The 21,629-nt window shown below is 36.7% G+C and overlaps 1 protein-coding gene across 2 annotated transcripts in view; it reads right to left on the bottom strand.

Moving 5' to 3' along the window:
• Positions 1 to 14,790: 14,790 nt before the first annotated feature.
• slc25a12 (solute carrier family 25 member 12) overlaps positions 14,791 to 21,629 on the bottom strand; it is a 50,980-nt gene continuing 44,141 nt past the window's right edge. The window contains exons 17-18 of one of the 2 annotated variants that reach the window (XM_066665662.1): positions 20,499 to 20,589; positions 14,791 to 16,972 (exon numbers count right to left, since the gene is read on the bottom strand). In XM_066665662.1, the coding sequence (XP_066521759.1) occupies positions 16,774 to 16,972; positions 20,499 to 20,589 (290 nt within the window). In that variant the 3' untranslated portion in view covers positions 14,791 to 16,773. The remainder of the gene's footprint in view (positions 16,973 to 20,498; positions 20,590 to 21,629) is intronic. The other variant, XM_066665663.1, reaches the window with a different exon arrangement.

Raw genomic sequence — 21,629 nt, 5'->3', positions numbered from 1 at the left:
ACCGAGTCTGGTGGCCCTAAACTGAGGTGGTGCTGCTCTAAATTATGTAATTCTAATCTCACCGATCTTATTCTTGAGTGTGTCAGTAATATCCTGCTACATGCTAAAGGTTCTGTTTTGGTTTTCCTTTCTATAGAAGTTTATTTAATTAAGGACAAATTGTCTAACCTGAATTTAATTCATTTTTCCAGCAGATTGCCATGCTGTGGCAGAATGAGTGAAGCCACTTTGTGTGTACACTGACCAAGTTCAGTGAGAACCAGCAGGATGCAGAGGAACAGGCACCCCAGTTTCTTGCTGCCTGAGCTTGCGTTAAAGGATACAGCAACCCACTGGCGTATATTTTAAACACATGGTCTTAAGTGCAACATTAAGAGATGTTCACTATTCTGTGTATGTTTATACGTACAGGGAACAATGAAGTAAAAGTGTTAAAGGAACCAATGTAACAGAGGAAAGGTAACAGTTGTTGTAACAGTGTAATTGAAGCATATGAAATAGTTTTCAGTTGAAGTACAAGTGTAGAATAGCTTAATTAGTAACAAAAAGTGTTAAGATGTATTTGGCCACTGTGTGAAAGTAAGCTTTGAGTTATTGTGGGATTGGATTGGATATGTTGAACATAGTGAGAAACCCTGGGGGCCAGTGGCATTTGGTTAAAATTTATATAAGCTTAAAAGTGAAGGAATATAAGGGAAATAGAAGAGAAATGAGGTATTAAAAGAGAAGTAATAGAAGAGAAAAAAGGAATAAAAGGAAAAGAGAGAATAGGAATAGGAAGCCGCTATTTGGTTAAAGCCCTCGTTTTAGAGGCGGGGTTAGACCAGCCGTAAATCCTGAAAAATCACTAGGTGATAATTGGGTCAGTTCAATGGAAGTGGAGGTGTGATATGGAGATTTAATTAGTGGTGCCCACTCGAAACACTCTTTACGAACACTGTATAGATGCTGCCTCTCTTTGAATTATTACACTTCATAAGGAGCATAAATTAAAACAAGAATAAAGGAGCAGCAGTGAAATTAAAAGCATGCTGTTAAAGTGTGAATGAGTCGACTATGAAGAATTTGTGTTAAATGTTGAAAATGATGTGTTTAGTGTGTAAGCGCTGCCAGGTTTGTTGGATGATGTCTGTGTGTGTGCTTGGTGAGTGAGGGAAAAAGGGAGAGAGTCCTTCTGTAAGTGTGTGTGCATGTGAGCGTGTCTCTCACTCACCCTCCCTTTCTCATCCTCTCTCTCCATTAAGGAGCCATACATTTTGTGTGTGTGTGTTTAGAAAAAGGGGGTAAATGACACCTCTTCTCTGTCCAGAGAGACTTAGAAATTAATAGGGTAAGAAATTTGTAATGGTAAAATTTATGAGCTTTGTTCAATTACAGTTATTGTAAATGATTTCATGAACCTCTAAATAAGAGAGCTTTGTTTATGTATAATTCCAATATGAGCCTTGAACAGAAGACTTTATTAAATTAAAAAGTAAATTTAATGAGCCTTTGTTGGAGACCTTGATGAGACCTCAATAATTAAAGAGGACAATTTAATAAAATGGGCTCCAGAAGGACGTTTTTAGATGTTGAGAATAGAAAAAGGAGAGAGGAGTTATAAAGTTGAGTGTTGTAATAATTACTGTTAAAGGGAATCACAACTGACCAAATGTCTGTAATTTAATAGGGTACATTGAGTAAACTGTAAGGTTTAATCATGGGACTTAAAGGTTAAATTAGTATTGGAAAAGAAAAGCAGAAAATCTCCATATGTTAGCTTTTATCGGGAGGAAAAAAAGAGAGATGGCAGGACTTTGATTTGTGATGTACTGATAAAAGCCACATTGATTTGGTTTAAATAGAAAAATAATAGTTATTTGGGCAAATTAAAAATATATGTATAAATATATGTTGTACAGTCCAGTGCAAAGGTTTGGGCTCCACAAGGTGAAATTTGGAGGGGATTGAATTAATAGTTGTGTAGTGATGCTTGTTGGAATGGTGTTGTTTGGTTGGAGGTTGAGCTTCATTGTTGTTCACCTGGGTTTAGTAAATTAACATTTATTGCTCAGAAAAAGGGGTTTAAATCTTATAATCTCTGGTGTTTAGATTTTGTGCAGTAATGCTACTTTACATAAACAATTTATTAGCTGCCAACTGATGAATGTAAAAGTACTAATAATTCCATTAAGTTATCAATGTGGTTTATGAAGATGAATTATTGCTTGGGCAGGGCTTTTCTCATATAAGATTTGCTGCAGGTGTAATGGTGTTGCAAATACTTAGTGGTAATTATCATATGTAGATGTGCTTGTTGAGCCTTATACAAGTTTGTATATTCTTCATTTGCAATGTAGTTATAGAATGTTTATTTAAATCTAAATTTATGGTGTACTTAGTAATTGTATTACTAAATAAAGGGGATTAAGTGGTGTGAATTTGTATTGCAAATTAAGGTTTGATTTCTCTGAAGTTGGCAAATTCAATTTGGGTTCAATTTCTGTTGATTGTGGTAATATAGTGGCCTATAAACGGAGGAAAAGGGGAGAGAAATATATTATTATACTTATATTTCTATCCGTTTTCCTCTGTTTATAGGCCACTGTATTACCACAATAAGCTGGGAACATATTAAGCCATTATTATGCAAAAATGGACACTAATGTTTCAAAAGGGGTTACTCCTGTTGATATATTTAAGAAAAATAATCCTTTAATAAAAGACATTGCAAAAATATCTGCAAAATTTTATAGGCGATGGCCTGACATAGACCAACCATGACTGGTAGAGGGGACACTTAACCCAGATGTAATTAAAACGATGGAGGTACTTGTATCAACATACAAAGCAGGACAGAAGAAAGGGCATCAAGGAGAAAAGTGAAAGGAAAAAAGACAATGATGATGATGATGATGATCTGAGTGACCAGGAGGAAGTCATGAATGGATACGACCCTGCAATCAGACGAATACTGGCTAAAGCAGAAAAAAGAGGAGATGTGAGTAGAAGGAAAGAGGACTCAAGAGATGGAAGTTCTGAGGAAACAGAGATGAAAGACAGTGATGATGGTTGGAAGAGTAAGGGATCTTTCTCTGCAAGAGGATTCTTTCCTGCAACATCCAGTACAAAAGGAGAAGACGACAGATGGAGTGCTTTAAGAGAAATAGAAAAAAGTATAGACCAGTGTTTATTGAACTTAGATGATGCTCTTAGCTCAGAAAGCCAAAAAGCACTGGAGACAAAACTGAAAGAGTTGCAGATACGTAAGGAAGAACTGAAAAATTAAGACACTAAAAAATCTGAAAGACAATATGCCTTACACCCAAGAAAAGGGAAGACATTTGAAAAGATGTTTCCAGTGATATTCCATGGGCAGAATTTGGAGTACAAGCCTTGGCACAATACAGATATATCAGAAATCATGGAAAAGTTGCCTACTCTGCAAGATGGAGTATATCCTTGGATTTCAAACCTGGAAGGGCTTCTCGTGGGAACACAGCCTTCAATAGGAGACATAAAGAGACTTTTGGCAAATCTCCTGGGGCTTCCAGCCATGGAAGAAATTCTACAGAAAGCGGGCCTAGATCAATATATAAGAACTGCTGTTAATGATCCAGAGTTGTTTTCTGCAATTAGAGGTCGAATATGGAGAGCATTGAAAGATACATTTCCAACCAATGTTCATCCTGACAATATTTTGATTGAGCCTTTAAGAGAGGAAGAGAACCCAAGAGTCTATGTGTCAAGAGCACATCAGGTATGGAGAAACGTCACAGGAAATGACCCAGACTTAAATCAGATGGAGCAGTATATTTTGTGAGCCTAATTACAGAAGGGACTACTCTTACCAGTGAGGAGTAAACTGGCTGAAGTAGTGGGTCTTGGAAGCATGGCAAAGAGTGTTTATATGGATCATATAGCTGATCAAGTGGAGCTATATAGAAAGAAAGAACATGATAAGAAAGTACAGGATCAAGAACCACAGAAGATCAAGAAGACCACATCTGGATGAGACTCAACCTCAAGGGAGCCAGTCAACATCAGATGTTTCAGCAACTTCTTGGCCTCAGCCAGTTTCTGGTCAGGTGCAGAATTGGAGAGGAAGAGGTCAAGGAAATGTAGGAAGAGGAAGACCAGGAAGATTTAATCTGAACTTTCAGCAGTCTCCTGAAGTGTGCTATAATTGTGGACAGTTTGGTCATTTTGCTTGTGAGTGCAACAGACCAGGAGGTAACTTCAGAGGAAACTTCAGAAGAGGATTCAGGGGCCAACCAAGACCAGTCAAAGGACCTGTGAACCCTTATAGGGACCCAGAACCAGGATCCTAGGGATGCCCTGAGAGCTCGTGTGGGAGGTGTCAGCTGGTAGCAATAGGGCTGGAGAGAGATCCAACAATAGAGGTGAAAATAAATAATCGACCATTGAAAATGATGGCAGATAGTGGAGCTGCTTTCACCTGTATTTGACCTGAAGATGCAATACACCTCCCCAGGTCTTGTCAGATGATTCGGACAATTGGGTTTGAGGGAGTAAAACAGCTGATTCCTCTTACAAAACCAATTGAGCTCTGCTATAAACATCTGAAGACTACAATACCCATACTGGTATCAGAACATACACCTATTGAACTTTTGGGAAGAGATGCTTTGAGCAGACTGAACTGTAGAATAAAATTTACACCAGACGGCTGCCTGGTGGAAGTGCCGAGTGAAATGATTGATCAATTGATGATGAAAACAGAGACTGAAGCTTCTTCAGTATTTCGGATTGGAAATCTTAGCGAAGAATTCTTGGAACCAGCCAAGCTGTGGGAGAAGTTTATTGTAGCAAACACGCCTGATGCGAAGGCTTCAGAGTATCCATTTTACTGTACACAGAAATACTTTAAGGATGCTGAACAACCAGCTGCAGAACAATGGTTGAATCATCAACCAAGGCAAGTTGAATTATGCTCATGTTGCATAATTTTGGGACCACAAGGAGCTGCTATGAAGATAGACAAAATGAATATTTGCATAAAGAGTTTGATATGGGAAAAAGCGTACCACATGTGACTTTGCTGGTGTCTGAGGATTGTGAGCAGAGACAAATAGATGAAATGATGGCAGAAGCAGAAGAAGTTGGCTTTGAACCACTGAAAGAGAAATCTTTCCATCTGGAGGAGTGAAGACCAGCGATTTATTAAGATTATGATTACTGCTCAAGGACAAGGACAGCCACAAGACATCAGGTGATACATGAATCACTTTGCAATGCGACGATGGATTCAGACTCTCTGAAAGAGGAAATGCTGCAATATGTTCCAAAACATTTATGGTCACAACATTGCACTGACATTGGACTTGTGAAATCAGCTCTACCAGTGAAAGTTGAGCTCCGACCAGGAACAAAACTTCCATGGAAGCCTCTGTATCCATTGAATGAAAAAGCAATCGAAGGGATCGAACCATAAATGGAAGGTCTTGTGAAATCAGATGTTCTGAAGATAACACAGAATCCGCAGAGTAATACACCTTTGTTGCCTGTGAAGAAGCCAGATAACTCTTATCATTTAGTACATGATTTGAGAGCAGTAAATGAAGTAGTAGCAGACTTTCCAGCGGAAGTGCCAGATCCACATGTTTTGTCAAATTCCTCCAGATGCAAAATATTTCACAGTATTAGATCTATGTGGTGCATTTTTTAGTGTTCCACTAAGTACAGAAAGTCGGGGTTTATTTGGGTTCACATACAAGGGGCAATTCTCGAGTATAAAAGATTACCACAGGGGTATAAATATAGTCCTCACATTTTTAATAAAGTATTGAAAGATGATCTAGCTGGGGTAGATCTGAAGTTAAAAAGTACTGTCATTCAATACATGGATGATATTCTTTTTTGTGCACCAGATGAGGAAACATGCCATAAGGATTCAATTACTTTGTGCCCTTTCTCTGCCAGCATCTGTAACAAAGTCTCTCAGAAAAAGATGCAGTATTGTCAGGAAAGGGTAGTTTATTTGGGGCAGACCATAACACAGGGACACAGATGTATTTCTGATAAGCAGTTAGAAGCTATTCGCAAAGCTCCCAAACCCAGAACAGTTAGAGAAATTATGACATTTTTGGGTATTGCAGGGTATTCCTCAGCATGGGTAGAGGACTATGCTATTTTAACAAGGCCTTTGAGAGCTATGATTAAAGATACAGAGAATGCTCAGCTTTATTGTAATCTTTCCTGGACACAGGATGGACTTTTAGCTTTTGAGACAATAAAACAAAGGTTACAAGAGTCTCCATCATTAGCTCTTCCAGATTATTCTAAGAATTTTTTGTTTCCACTTCAACTGGAGGTAAATATACATGTGCAGTTCTTTGCCAGCCAACAGGGGAACAAATCCCCAACCAATTGCTTATTATTCTGCTGCTTTTTCAGAAGTGGAACTGGGGTTACCAATTTGATATAGAGTAATGGTGGGAGTGTACTTGATGTATGAGAAAGCATCATCTGTCACAATGGTTTATTCAGTGACAATTACACATCATAGTATCAGACATCTCTTAAAATATAATAAATATACTCTACCTATACCAAGAATTAGATATTATCATAGGCTCTTGGAACAAGAAGATATCACCCTAGCTAGGTGCATCACAGTAAATCCAGCTGAGAACTTGCCAACTCCAGAGGAAGGTTCCTACTGGTTACATTACAACACCAAGAGGTCCTATGTGTGAGTTAGTTGTGGACATGATAAAAACCAGTTGGAGGTAAAAAGTATATGCTGGTTGTTGTGGATAGATTTTCACAACGGCCTGAGGCTTGTCTAACAAAGCGTAAAGATGCACAAACTGTGGCCAATATTTTGTGTAGAGAAGTCATAAGCAGGTGGGGACTTCCAGATCGAATATCCTCAGATAATGGGGAGTTTGTGGATTAATTAATAAATGAATTTTGCAAAAATTAGGACTTAAACAGCGTCTGGGTTCTGTGTACCGTCCGCAAAGTCAAATGATTTGTGAAAAAAATTAATGGTGTCTTGAAAAATCGGATTGTTAAAATCTGTCAGCACAAGAGTTTAAATTGGATAGCAGCACTTCCATTAGCATTAATGGTGTGTCGCTCAAGTGAGCTGCGTGATTCACAAATGACTGTGAGTGAGCTGATGACAGGCAGACGAATGCCAACGCCGTGTTTGCGTACAAGTGGGAAAGGTCCAAGTTTAGCCCTTTTAGAAGATGACATGCGGGCATATTTCATACTTAGCTAATTTACATAAAAGAACATCCACATATGTTTCAGAAAAGAGGAGGGCCAGGAGAGCTTGGATGAGCAAAAGAGGAATACAGTGCAGCCTGGAGACAAGGTGTTTGTGAAAGTATTTAGAAGAAAATGGTATAATGAATGCCGGGAAGAACCTTTTGAAGTTCTTAGGCAGTACTGGAATTGCAGTCAACGTTAAAAGGTCTCCAACGTGGTATCATTTATTTCATTGTGTTTAAGCACTAAGTGAAGAGAAGTCTTTCTCAGAGGGAGGAGATGCTGCAGGTTAAGGAGAACCCTGGTGTGGATGATGCTGATGACTCTGTGTATATTTCTGACAATGCCAGAAATGTCACAGCAATTTGTAAGCAAGTGTAATAATTCAGGGGTGTGTAGGAGTGGTCAAGGAGTAAGGGATAGAGGTATATGCAGAAGATTTTATTAACATTAACTAAAAAGAAACTAAACAAAGGGAAGCTAAACACAAGGGCAAAACACAGAGGCTAAACACTAAACACAAAGGACCAAGCTAAACTATAAACAGGGCTAAACACTAAACAAGGAATCTAAACATTAAACAAGGACTATACAGGACAAAGGGACTAAACACAAAGCAAAGCTAAACATAGAGCAAGGCTAAACACAGAGACAGACAGCAAGCAAGCAAGCATACATACATACATAGACCCACAAAACAGGAACCACTGACAAGGACTATATAAAGACAGCACAAACAAGAAACACCTGGACACTAATTAAGGTCAGGACCAAACCACTATAGCAATGACTCTGAAGATTATTAAAGAACAAATGAAGCTGTTTACTTTAGCTCCACAAATAATTAAATGAAATAATACAACAAATCAGATTACTACTTTAGATATGCTATTAAAGGAGATGAATATTACTACACTGCCAATGTTAACTTCTGCTTCTCGTACATCTGAATCTATCACAACAGTTGTAAATGAAAGAATAACAAGATCACCTAATATTGTAAAAGTAACCCAGACTCCTGAAGTAATGTCATTTCCATTGCAGAAGGAAGTAAACATAACACAAAAACCAATGTTAAATATAGAGCATGAAGTGAATATTAGTAAAGTGACTTTTGAAGCTAGAAACCCAGTGGGGGACATTAATGCAGATAGTTTACTAACAACTCAGAAAATCACTTTAGAAGGGCAGAAAGAGTTTTTTGATTTTGACTGGACATCTGAAGAAATGACTGACCATTACCATGCATTACAGAAAAGAGAAGCAAAATGGAAAGCATATGGATTTGATTCTTCAGTGTTACAAATCACACACACCCATGGGCAAATATATGGTTTCAGTAAATAACCCATTCTGTAAGAATGAGTAGGAAGTTGACTGGTCCATGTGTGGTGAAAGTTCCAACACCAGTCACATGGCCATCAATTTTAGAGACAGTAACAGAACCACTGCATGCTATGTGTCAATCTTATGCTTTATCATGGTTATTATATCAGCAAAACTCTGCAGAAGATAGAATAATGGCTTTATCAATGCATTTATTTAGACCTGGATTAAATTGTACTTGGTTGATGAAGCTGCCATATGTGAATTTCTTTGATCAGCATGAAAATATACTTACAGCACAGCCTGATGCGATGGAAGTAAAATCTGTGAGGACTAAAGACTGGACTGGGAATGTTTATGGAAATATCTGATTGTGCTCATTATATGATGAATTTTAAAGAACCTAAACCTAAGGATGTTTTGTTTACAGTGAATTTTCATACACCAGATAGCAAACAGAGTAGAACATTAATGGTGCAGTATGACATTTTGCCTGTAAATGTGACTATAGGAAATTTTAAGGATATTTGGTGGGTTTGTGGAGATAAAGCATACATATTTCTACCATATGGGTGGACAGGCTGTTGTTATATGGCAACATTAAAGCTTCCTTATGAGGTTTATACTCTCCAAAAAGGTGAAGCAACTGATGAAGGGAATTCTGAAGGTATTTCTGGGAGAAGAAAAAAAGGGAAATGGCTCAGTTTCATAGTTTGGAAGCCTACCATTGGAGAATCAGTATAGGAGAAAAATGAGGTATAGGACCATTTCCATGGTATGGTGTGACATTTTTAGCAGATCATATAGATAATATTACATACACTTTACAATGGTTTGCTAATGAGACAATAAGAGGGTTTCAGTATTTGTCAAATAGACAAAAATGGCATAGATTAACATTGTTAAAACATGACATGGCTCTGGACTACATTTTAGCTAAACAAGGAGGTTTGTGTGTGGCTTTGAATCTAACAGGGGATGCCTGTTATACCTTGATTCCTGATAATTCTGATAATATAACTATTGTTATAGAAGCATTGAAGCATATAAGGGAGGCGTTTAGGACCACTAAGAGCAATGTTGGCTCAAGTTTTTGGAGCAGATCTTTTAGCATGGTATATAATGTTCTGTTGTACACTGTTGTTAACCTGTGCAAAGGCTATGATTTTGAAATGGGTTGGAGTTGTGATGCCTGGAGATCAAGTGCAGATGCCATTATTAAGTAGGACTAACTCAGACAAAAATGAGGAGGAAATTTTGGAAAACAACCTGGTTGAGAGTTAACCATTTTAAATATCCACTATTATACATTTACTATTCAATTATGACAGTATTCTATCATGTTTATTATTTAGCAATCAATTATAAAGATTGTAGGATGAAGTATAAACTCTAGCTTAAAATATACTAATGTATTAATATTGCTAGTACTGATTTTTATTTGATGTTTCAATTTGCATCTGTTATTTTTGCAAAAGATACTGGTTGTTGTTTCTTTCTTCCAGAAACGAAAGGGAGTAAGGGAGGATAGTTGTTCAAGATTCCTGAAGTGCTACAGGCTTCCAAACACTCAAAAGAGGACAATAAAACAGAAGGACTTTGAAGCAGAATGGTGAAAACTTGCTGAAATTCAATGTGTCATCCACATCATATCAGAAGACGAAATTGCTGAAGAGCTGTAGTATGATACAATTTGTCATGTGTTTTTTATTGAATTGTTTATTTGTAATCTTCAATATTGATAAAATATTATATGAGTGATATTTCAAAATTTAACAACTGTTTATTATGATGATTTACAGATTGATACAATTAATCTGTGTAAGTGTACTGGAATCTCAGATGTTTTGTTTTTTTCTCGATGTTAGGGCCATGGGGCGTGTCAGGTAGGGACAGGTCCATTGGAAGGTCTGATGGGTCGACCAGCCTGAATTTGGACATTGGTTTGATTTTATTTTCTGAGATTTCTATACACATTTACTTAAGTCAACTCCCTACACATATAGAGTAAATTTAATTGGACTGGAGTACAGCATGTGATTGCCTAGGGCAGAGGGATCATGAGAGAATTTTTCCTGTCTAAAATGTTTGAAGGATATTTAAGAAAGATGGCTGCCTGGCAGGTTTTTTTGCTCTCACACTCCATGAACATTTGCTATATCATAATGCACGTAATACTAGAATTGTGTGTAGAGTTTTATCATTAATTTGTTATAACATTAACATGTATGGGTTGCTTTAATTTTACGAGACTTTAACAGTCTCGAAGGGAGGAAATGATGTATAATTTAAACATATGGTCTTAAGTGCAGCATTAAGAGATGTTCACTGTCCTGTATATGTTTATACATATGTTCTGTGTCTGTGCTCCAAAGAGGGAAATGTTTAGAATAAGCTGTCAGTAAGGATAGGAGACTATAATTTTTTTTCTCCCTCAGTCCCTTGAATGTGCAAATGTAAACCAAACTTCAGGAGAAAAGGAGAAAGAAGGAGAAAGAACCATATAGATGGGAGTGCTAGCCAAGAGCCAGGGGGGAGAGACCAGCGCACTGAATTGGACACCTCTTTCATGGGATCCTTAAGAACCTGTAAGACACTGTTTCTGTAAATAAAGATTTACACCTTTAAATGTATCTGTGGAGATACTTTTCCATCACCTGTCTTCACTATACAGCAAATAAAAAACACCACCAACTACACCTGAGAGGAGTCAAGATCTCCAGCTTTGAGTGACAATCTACATTTTTCTTTGTCTGACATAGTTTATACTGATTTGGTTTATAGCAAATCAAAGTTGGGAATAGGTATTTTTAGCTCATCATGTTAGTGTTTATAAAAAAAAATACATTATGAAGGATAAGGAATATCGGTGGTTTATTTAGCTTGAAACCTATTGCAGTGAGTCTGGTCATGTTAGCATGGCATTTAGGACTAGGGCCGTCCTTTTCAGACAATTGAAAATACAGCTAGAGCTACAAATCATACAAACGACTGCATGGAAGCTCTGTACTCTACATTTCTGTACAAGTCTTCAGCAGCTTATTCAAGCCCCTTTACACAGGCTAGTTTTTTTGTCTTCTAAAATAGCTGCAATATATATATTTTTAAATGTAGATAAAACAGTTCATTACATATAGCCATTCAATCAAATTTCCTCAAACAGTAATTTTACAGACCAAAAGACAGTGTTGGTTCTAATTTTGAGTAAATTCTATATAAATTTAATATAACGAATAACAGGGCCTGCTCTAGATATTCAGGCTCATTGCCCACCCAAACTCAAAGCCAGCTCAACCAACCCCAAAAATAGCTTTTTTTTTCTTTTTGCTTATTTTTGATTGGCTCTTTGAATTATATAAAACTGAATGTCTCATGAAGCTCAGCAGAGCAGACAGGTTCTGCCAGTGTGAACAGGAGATCTAAAAAGGACAATTACACTTTAAGCCCAATACTTATGGTAGAGTTATCTTATTTTTTGGTGATATTTTTGCTTGATATTTCATTCAATGTCTTTTTGGCTTCTAGTATCAGCTACTCTGTTAGTTCGCACTGTAATTTAAGTATTTTTCAATTTTTTAAATTTATGCACTTTATACATTTAATAAACTTTTAACAATAAGATAATGTATCACATGTAACCCCTGTCCAACTAAGCACCCTACTTCTGAGCCCATCTCTAAAGGGCATACATTAAAGTTTATCCCGTTTATTAGGATATTAGGTCTGTTTTTATTAGGATCCTTCCTCTTTAGAAAGCGGATAAATTGTCAAATAAGACAATAATAAGAGTATTATGTTGCCCTATCTTTTAGAGTTAGATAGTGCTAAAGAAATGGTTATGTTGTGGAAACGTTAGCTCAGTTTGAAAAATATTCAAGATGGAAGCAAACGAAAGGGGAAAAATCCCAGCGCATTATTTAGAGGTATATTACTTATATGCAATATATATGTTGACATAATATTTAGTTCATTTTGCATGTTGCTAGATGGCCTAAATGTCTGCACGGATTAACATTGTGGCTAAGATCACTAATGTACGAATTTAAGACTTAAATAGTGTCATGTATTGATTCATTGTTTATTTCGAGTTGAATGTACTTGATGTACTTATGGAAAAATGTACGTACTCTCCAAACCTAAGAAGTCCCAGTGAGCTGTGCGGGTGATGTCATACATGCACACATCAAAACCCGGCCGGACACGGGGAGAACCCCCCAAATTCCTCACAGTCACCAGGAGTGGAACGTGAACCCACAACCTCCTGTGTGACTGTGACCTTACCTGCTGCGCCATTTACATTACATATATCTGCATTTCATTTTTGACTAGACAATTCTAAATTAAGATATCTCTTATATTAATATTAGTTAATTATTTATTAATAATATTAATATTATTATTAATATTAACTAGGCGAAATAATAATTTGAGATATCTTTTAATTACATTTTGACTAGTGTAAATGTCAAATATACCACTGAGTTCAATGGAACCTTCAATTCAAGATATCTGAAATTAATTATTGACTATCTTAAACTTTCATTTCAGATATCTACAATAAAATTATGACTAGTCAAAAAGTAAATTAGAGATATCTTGCCTTTTGTTCTGACTAGTCATAATTGCAATGAAAGATATCTTAACTTCCCTCTATAGTAAAGATATCTTAAATAAATTTTAAGATATCTGTAACTAAATAGATATCTAAAATTAAATTCTAGATATCTTGAATAAATGACTGACTAGCCAAAACTAAGTTAGAAATATTCAGAATTGTATTTTTGAATAGTCAGAGTTCCTTTTAAAAAATTAGATGTATTGAGCACTGCCTTTTGTATTTCTGATACCATACATAATAATTATTACTATTCAGAAAGTAGTTGAAGATAAATTATTCTTAGTCAAAACATAGCTGACTTACATAGCACAGTTTAACGTTATGTAAAAGTTGCCAGGTCTGTATATTAGTGAGGAGTTTGGTTATTGCATTTTCAGTAAAGTTACTTTTTGGGTTGCTCTTTTGAGCTTGTTTCTAAAATGTAGTTGCCTTTTGGGCTTGCGTCATCTATAGTGATAATGTCCAAGATAATAAGCCAAACAAGCATGGTATGGAAGTCATTTTCATATGTTGCCATCTACTGACGACAGAATGCAATTGCTGCACCATTTAAGGCGGAACAGAGAATCCGAAGAAGCAGATGGTGAAGCCAAATTCAGCGTTGCAGATTGTCTGCATTTCCCCAGTCCCTAATATGTAAATAAAAAAAAACAAATGAGGAACAAATGGGAGGAAACTGGAGTCAACATCTGTGACCGAACTGTAAGAACCTGTAAAGGAAATGGGATTTACATACAGAAAAGCTAAAAGAAAGCCATCACTAACACCTAAACAGAAAAGAACAAGGTTACATTGGGCTAAGGAAAGGCAATCATGGACTGTGGATAACTGAATGAAGTCATATTCAGTGATGAATCTCAAATCTACATTGGGTAAGGTGATGATGCTGGAACTTGTGTTTGGTGCCATTCCAATGAGATTTATGCAGATGACTCTCTGAAGAAAACTTGCAAATTTCCAAAGACATTGATGATATAGGGCACCATGTCAGGTAAAAGCCCTGGGGAGATGGCTGTCATTACATCTTCAATAAATGCACAGGTTTACATTGACATTTTGGACACTTGTCTTATCCCATCTATCAAAAGGATGTTTGGGGATGATGAAATCATTTTTCAAGATGATAATGCATCTTGCCATAGAGCAAAATCTGTGAAAAAATTCCTTGAAGAAAGACACATAAGGTCAATGTCATGGCCGGCAAACAGTCCGGATCTCAATCCAATTGAAAATCTGTGGTGGAAGTTAAAGAAAATGGTCCATGACAAGGCTCCAACCTGCAAAGATGATCTGGCAACAGCAATCAGAGAAAGCTGGAGCCAGATTGATGAAGAGTACTGTTTGTCAGTCATTAAGTCAATGCCTCAGAGACTGCAAGCAGCTATAAAAGCCAGAGGTACAACAAAAAATGTTGTACAAAATTGAAGGAACATCCTTAAAGACTGGTGATTCCATAATTTTTGCCAGGGGTTGTATATAAACTTGCACTTTCAAAAACTGGGGACAACTGCTCCTTATGAAGTTAATAGGAAGTTTATTGGACGACTAGTTTGGACTCACTAAAACCCCAGCAATTCAACCCAAAGCTATTAAATGAATGAACTGATCCACAGGGATGTTCTGAGGGGTTTATAACTCTCTGTGATGCTTGGCATTGAGTGTGGTGACCTTAGTCAGGTGAGTAAAACCTCTTATAAACACTTTAATTACAGGAAACTAGAACTTTTATCACACAAGTATGTTCTAAGCACATGTGATTATATACTTATATGAATCCATTCTAGACCAAAAGTACACTGTTTAAAGTCTGTTTTTGCATTTTTCTGAACTGCTTTTTCTTTTTTATTAAGATATAAACTTAACTCCAGAACCTAATTTCGCTTTACATTTTCAAACATTTGTTTAAAAACACGTGTGCTAATGGGAAAATGTACAATGAAACAAATAAATGAAAACAACCAGCATTTGTTTAAAATTTAACTGTATGATTTACTTCCATAAAATACAATACAAGAAAGAAATGAATTTAAATTATTTTCTAAACACCAGATTATCCATGATTTATTTATATATTTATTTTTGTTTTGATCAGTAAATCAAGTTTGGAAACCTCTCAACATCAGTGTGAGACAGAAATGAGTGTGAGAGACTATGACTTACAATCTCTCTCCTGCATTTCTGTTCAAAAGATGTACAAATATGTACAGAGTGTATGCAAGCTATGCAAAGCATAATGGGGAAAAGTATGAGGGGCACTAGCGCATGCTTCTTGTAACATAGGAGGAACTTCCTAATGCAGTTTTCCTAAAGAAAACAATGAAGATGATGCGAAAGAAATTAATGTTGTATGCAACATGTGCACATGCAGGGTGGATTCAGGCCAGTGGAACACAAGGTTGAAAAATGTAGAAGCACTGTGCTGACTTTCTGACTGTATGGATGGACATGTTTATTGGCTATTCCTAGTCCTTTACAGATGATGAAGAAGAAGACATGTATGTTATCTGCAGGACATACTTGTAGGCATTAAAGACATGTTAAATAAATATAATGTTAGGGGTTAATGAACAGTACTGAACAAGCTATCCAACTTGCAAAAGATAAGGCTCATGGACCACGAACAACAGAAAGCCAATCAAAAAGCAGGCCTTTTGCCATATTCAAAAAAGCATATGCACAAATCTTTGCAGGGTGAATAATAATAATAATAAAAAAAACAACTTGGTTGACTTCTTTACTTCTTTTTAAACATTAAGCACCGAGCATTTACTGTTTGTAATAATAATAATAATAATAATAATAATAATAAATTATATTTATATAGCACTTTTCAAAAAATTCAAGACTTGTTTCTAGCACTGTATTATGCATTTGCCTACAGGTGAATACTTGTAGTGTCCCACTTTATCTGAATTCACCCTTCATACTGAGAGACAACAGGAGTTTGCTAAAATGATTACAAAAAAAAAATGCTCAGTGCAGTCACAAAACTAATGGTTAGCCAGGGGCTGATGTGGGAGTGCTGAGTCCCTGGAACATATTTGAAACTATCACTGCATTTGAAATATAGGGGGCCGCACGATGGTGCAGCAGGTCACACAGCTCCAGGGACCTGAAGGTTGTGGGCTCATATCACACTCCGGCTGACTTTGAGGAGTTTAGTGTGTTCTCCCCGTGTCTAAATGGGTTTACTGCGGGTGCTCCGGTCCTCCCACGGGCCAAAAAATATTTTAGGTGGATTGGGGACACTAAAGTGTCCATAGGTGTGAATATGCGAGGACTGGCGCCCCCTCCAGGATGTGTTCCTGCCTTGTGCCCAATGATTCCAGGTAGACACTGGACCCACCGTGACCCTGAACTGGATTAGCAGTTACAGACAATGAAATAAGGAATAACATATAGGAAGTGTAAAGTTGGAGTCTGGAATAATCCTTAAGTACTGTACAGTTATCAGAGAGCAGGCACTGCTGAGTTTCTGAAAATACGTAAATATGATCTCACCAATCTCACTGAAAAAAAAACAAAAACATAAGAACATGGAGTGAAGTATTTTGAAGGATGGAGGCATGCAGCCACTGGATGAAAGGACAGGAGTGTGTGTGGTTTGTTTATGAAGCTGGTGCCTCCTTAGTGGGCTGAATGCTCACAACTCCGGAGGATTTGAACTTTGGCAGGTGAAGTCCAAACTTGCTCTCCACACCAGCAAAGGTGGCAGCAGCAAGGCGGTATCCACCCAGATGCTCTGGACTGACAGGTGGAAGCTCTGATATCCGTGATTTTGGTGTTGGCTCTGAACCAGAAGGGCGGCTAGAGGGATAGAATAAAAAGATACAAAACATCAGATCCAATGCGTCATCTCCAACTGAAACCTCAGTAACAGCTGTTAATGTTCAAAAAGACCAATAACAACAAAAAGACTACAGCCACTAAGATGAGCTCGGAGGACCCTTATAGAGAGCAACTTCCCTCATGAAGCCCTATTAGTCTTCAAGGCAGCATCAAAAAAGGATCGACTTAAAAGTTGTCAAAAACCTCTGTAATAAACACAGTTTTACCAGAAAAGCTTGCAGAACCCAATAATATACAAATCTGTTTAGCCCTATATTTAATCTAATACATTTAATTTTTTTTGTATTTCCTTTGTATTTAATATAATACAAAGGAAATACAGCAAATGTTGAAAAATTGAAAAATACAGGCCCATTTTGATGCAACAAAGGGCAAAACACAAAGACATTTGAGTAATGCTACAAAGCAATGAAGTAAGTGATATGATTGGGTTTTTCAGAACTGATGAGAAGGGGTTTACAACTCTTTGAAAGAGTGCAATAATTCATGAGTTCATTGGTATGATTCCCATGACCAGCAGGAAAATTTGGGGCAGTGGGAGTAGAGGAACAGCGCTATCCTCCTTCCTCAATCCATGGCTGAGGTGCTGATACTGTAACCACAACTGTTCCATCTGGGTGTGTGTTCACTGCCAAAGATGGGTTAAATTTAGAAGGCACATTTTGTTGCACAAGGACAAATAATAGCACATTTTATTTCAATTCAATTCACGTTTCTCAACTTAAAGTAGTAAGAACTTGGGGACTTCATAATCTGTTGTACATAATATGATTAAAATATTCAGAGAATCTGGATATTCAAAGGATTTCTTTGTTTCTTTGTTAGATTTCTTTGTTGTAGCAATGCTTCATGGCAATAAATCGTATACAGCTGGAAATCCTGTTAATTTTCCTTTAAAATTGTGCCACATTTGTAAGGAACATGCATTTGTGGGATGAGCATTAGAGCCGAGTATGAAAAATTTGCCAAATCTTCCTTACCAATGCAAAACAGCCATTTAAAAGGTAACAGGCTTCCCAACCGTATAAGATTACCAAGAAGCATTGTTAAAGAAATAATCTACCAAACAGAAACTGCCTTACTTTTTGTGCTATGTTTACAAACCCAATTCCAATGAAGTTGTGACGTTGTGTAAAACAAAAATAACAGAATATGATGATTTGCAAATTTAATTGAATACACTAAAAAGACAAGATGTTTAATGTTCAAACGGATAAACTTCATAGTTTTTTTGCAAATATTCACTCATTTTGAATTTGAGGCCTGCAACAAGTTCCAAAAGAGTTGGGACAGGGGAAACAAAAGACTGGGAAAGTTGAGGAATGCTTTAAAAACACCTGTTTGGAACATTCCACAGGTCATTTTGATGGGAAACAGGTGAGTGTCATGATTGGGTATAAAGGGAGCATCTCCCTAAGACTTTCTGAACAGCAGCATGAGCAAGCCATCCAACAGTTTAAGAACAACATTTCTCAACGTACAATTGCAAGGAATTTAGGGATTTCATCATCTACAGTTCATAATATCATCAAAAGTTTCAGAGAATCTGGAGAAATCTCTGCAAATAAGCGGCAAGGCCGAAAACCAACATTGAATGCCCATGACCTTAAATCCCTCAGGCGGCACTGCATTAAAAACTGACATCATTCTGTAAAGGATATTACCAGAAACACTTCAGAAAACCATTGTCAGTGAACACAGTTTGTCACTCCAACTACAAGTGCAAGTTAAAACTCTACCATGCAAAGCGAAAACCATATATCAACAACACCCAGAAACACAGTCAGCTTCCTGGGCCCGAGCTCATCTAAGTTGGACTGACACATAGTGGAAAAGTGTCCTGTGGTTTGACAAGTCCACATTTCTAATTGTTTTTGGAAATCATGGACGTCGTGTCCTACGGGCCAAAGAGGAAAAGGACTGTATGGATTGTTATCAGTGCAAAGTTCAAAAGCCTGCATCTCTGATGGCATGGGGATGTGTTAGTGCCCACGGCATGGGTAATTTGCACATCTGTGAAGGCACCATTAATGCTGAAAGGTACATAGAAGCTTTTGGAGCAACATATGCTGCCATCCAAGAAATGTCTTTTTCAGGGACATGAATATTTGCTGAATATTTGTTTGAACATTAAACATCTTGTCTTTGTTGTGTATTCAATTGAATATATGTTGAAAAAGATTTGCAAATCATCATATTCAGTTTACACAATGTCCCTACTTCGTTGGAAGGAGGGTTGTATATACCCTTATCACTGGAAGGTCTGAAGAAGCTTTAGTGCTTCATATCAATGTCTTTGTACACATTTGGTTTTTATTATGTGATTGCAATGTACAGAAAATATGGAGGGCAGGACTAATGAATGCAGAAATGAAAAAAGGAGCACAAAGTTTTGTTCATAATATATGTAATTCATAATATATATTCATAATATATATAAAACTGGCATCAGTGTTTTTCATTTATTTAAAAATAAATACTAGAAGATCTAAAATCAAAGAAATATTTCAGGCAATATTTACAATATTTCAAAACACACATTCATGTGGAATAAGACAAGTTTAACACTCCACCGCTCTCTCTGAGATATTATACGTGTGTAAATATTGCAGAGTTTCAATCCGTCCTGCTGAGCATGTGAACAGCAGAGAAACATAAACACAGACCCACGGCTCTGGCCAGCATAGTGTCACACCAAACACAGCCCCAGAAACACACACAAATGGAGCGTATTCCTGTCTTATTTCCTATTATTAACTTGTATGAATCTTTGTAAATGACCCCGTCCAGCTCCACTGGGCGATGATGCTGTATTTGAGGCTCTGAGCTCTTTCTTGAGTTACTGAACCTCGACACGCCCATGGTTGGCGGTTCGTGCTGAAGAGCTTTCTGGGAAATACTTTTTCTGGTTCGTGAACCAGTTTATGTTGGTGTAAACATGCCAAGTGGTTACAAATTTAGTAGAAATGTGAAATATGGCTCAACAAACAACTGATGGTGTAGTAGTGAAACCTTAAGTTCTCTCTGTGAACAAACAGCAGAAGGTGAAATAACGCTTCGACATCAGTCAGTCAGTCATTAAAATGGGTAAATATTATTCAGTACAAAACACTTTCCAAGATTCAACACTTATATTTAAGTCTTTGTATTTTCAAATATATAATTTTAAAAAATAAAATTATAAATATATAAATCCTTGCATTTTAAATTACATTTTGCTTCCCAAATATTTGGACAGGGTGTTTGTTGTTTAAACAATAAATAATATTTAAACATTGCAGAAAACATACATATTCCTAATTTACAATTTCAGAACAATCTGATCAACACCAAAGAATTACAGTAGTCTTTTTGGCTTATATTATAGGGGCTTTAAGGAAGCATCAAATAATCAGTATACTGCTGCCTACATAAGGCAAACAATTCACTTCCTTTTATCCATGTAATAAAGAGTATTTTCTATGGTCATAAGGTTAACACTTACTGTCCTCCAAAGTCAATGTAGAACCATCTCTGCAGTAGCTCATAGGTGACCAGAGTCACACCAAACTGAGGAGATGAACGGAAGACTCGAGCTGGAAGAAAAATCAATAATAGAATGAATGTGTTTTTAGTCATGCCCTCCATGGTGCAAAAATCAGAAGAACATTCAAATGTATACATGCACATAAGAACAGGCAGACAGATGTTAAGATGCATTTTATTAAAGTTTGCCAACATTATCATTGTAGAACATATTATAAATAAATAAATAAATAATAATTATACTAGCTGTTGAAGAAATTCTCTCTTTTTGACAGCAATGTGTGGTACTGTGACAGATTTAATCAGAGCTGTACAAGTAAATAAGGATGTCCTAAATGTTAAATCCTTGGATCAGGATTAACTAATAACATTTTTAATAATATCACCAATTTCACTGCAGATTGTGAACAACATGAGCATTCCAATAAACAAAATATCATTAAAAAGTTTATTTCAGTAATTCAATTCAAAAAGTGAAACTCATATATATGCATTACAAACAGAGTGATCTATTTCAAGCATTTATTTCTTTTAATGTTGATGATTATGGCTTACTGCCAATGATAACTGTCAAAAAGTCATTATCTCAAAGTTTTAATAATCAACACAAAACACCTGTAAAAGTGTTTTGCCTGCAAAGGATGCTAAGCCTTTAAATTGGTCCCTTAGTCTGGTTCAGTAGACTACACAATCATGGGGAAGACTGCTGACTGACTGATGTCGAGAAGGCTGTCACTGACACCCTCCTGCTGTATCTAAGTATATTAATGAAAAGTTTAGTGGAAGGAAAAAGTGTTGTTGAAAAAAGTGCAAAAGCAGCAGGGTTATCCACAGCCTTGAAACTTTTGTCAAGGCCATTCAAAAAAATTTGGGGAGATTCACAAGGAGTGGACTGCTGCTGGAGTCAGTGCTTCAAGAGCCACCACACACAGATGTATCCAGGACATTGGCTACAACTGTTGCATTCCTTGTGTCTCACTTGGACCAAGGAAGAAAATGGACTGGATCATTGCTCAGTGGTCCAAAGTGTTGTTTTCAGATGAAAGTAAATTTTGCATTTAATTAGGAAATTTGGTCCCATAGTCTGGAG

This window comes from Hoplias malabaricus, chromosome 3 (assembly GCF_029633855.1).
Source record: "Hoplias malabaricus isolate fHopMal1 chromosome 3, fHopMal1.hap1, whole genome shotgun sequence".
In the NCBI taxonomy this organism is placed as follows: domain Eukaryota; kingdom Metazoa; phylum Chordata; class Actinopteri; order Characiformes; family Erythrinidae; genus Hoplias; species Hoplias malabaricus.
The sequence above is the reverse complement of the archived record's forward strand: the minus strand, read 5'-3'. Positions and strand labels throughout refer to the sequence as shown.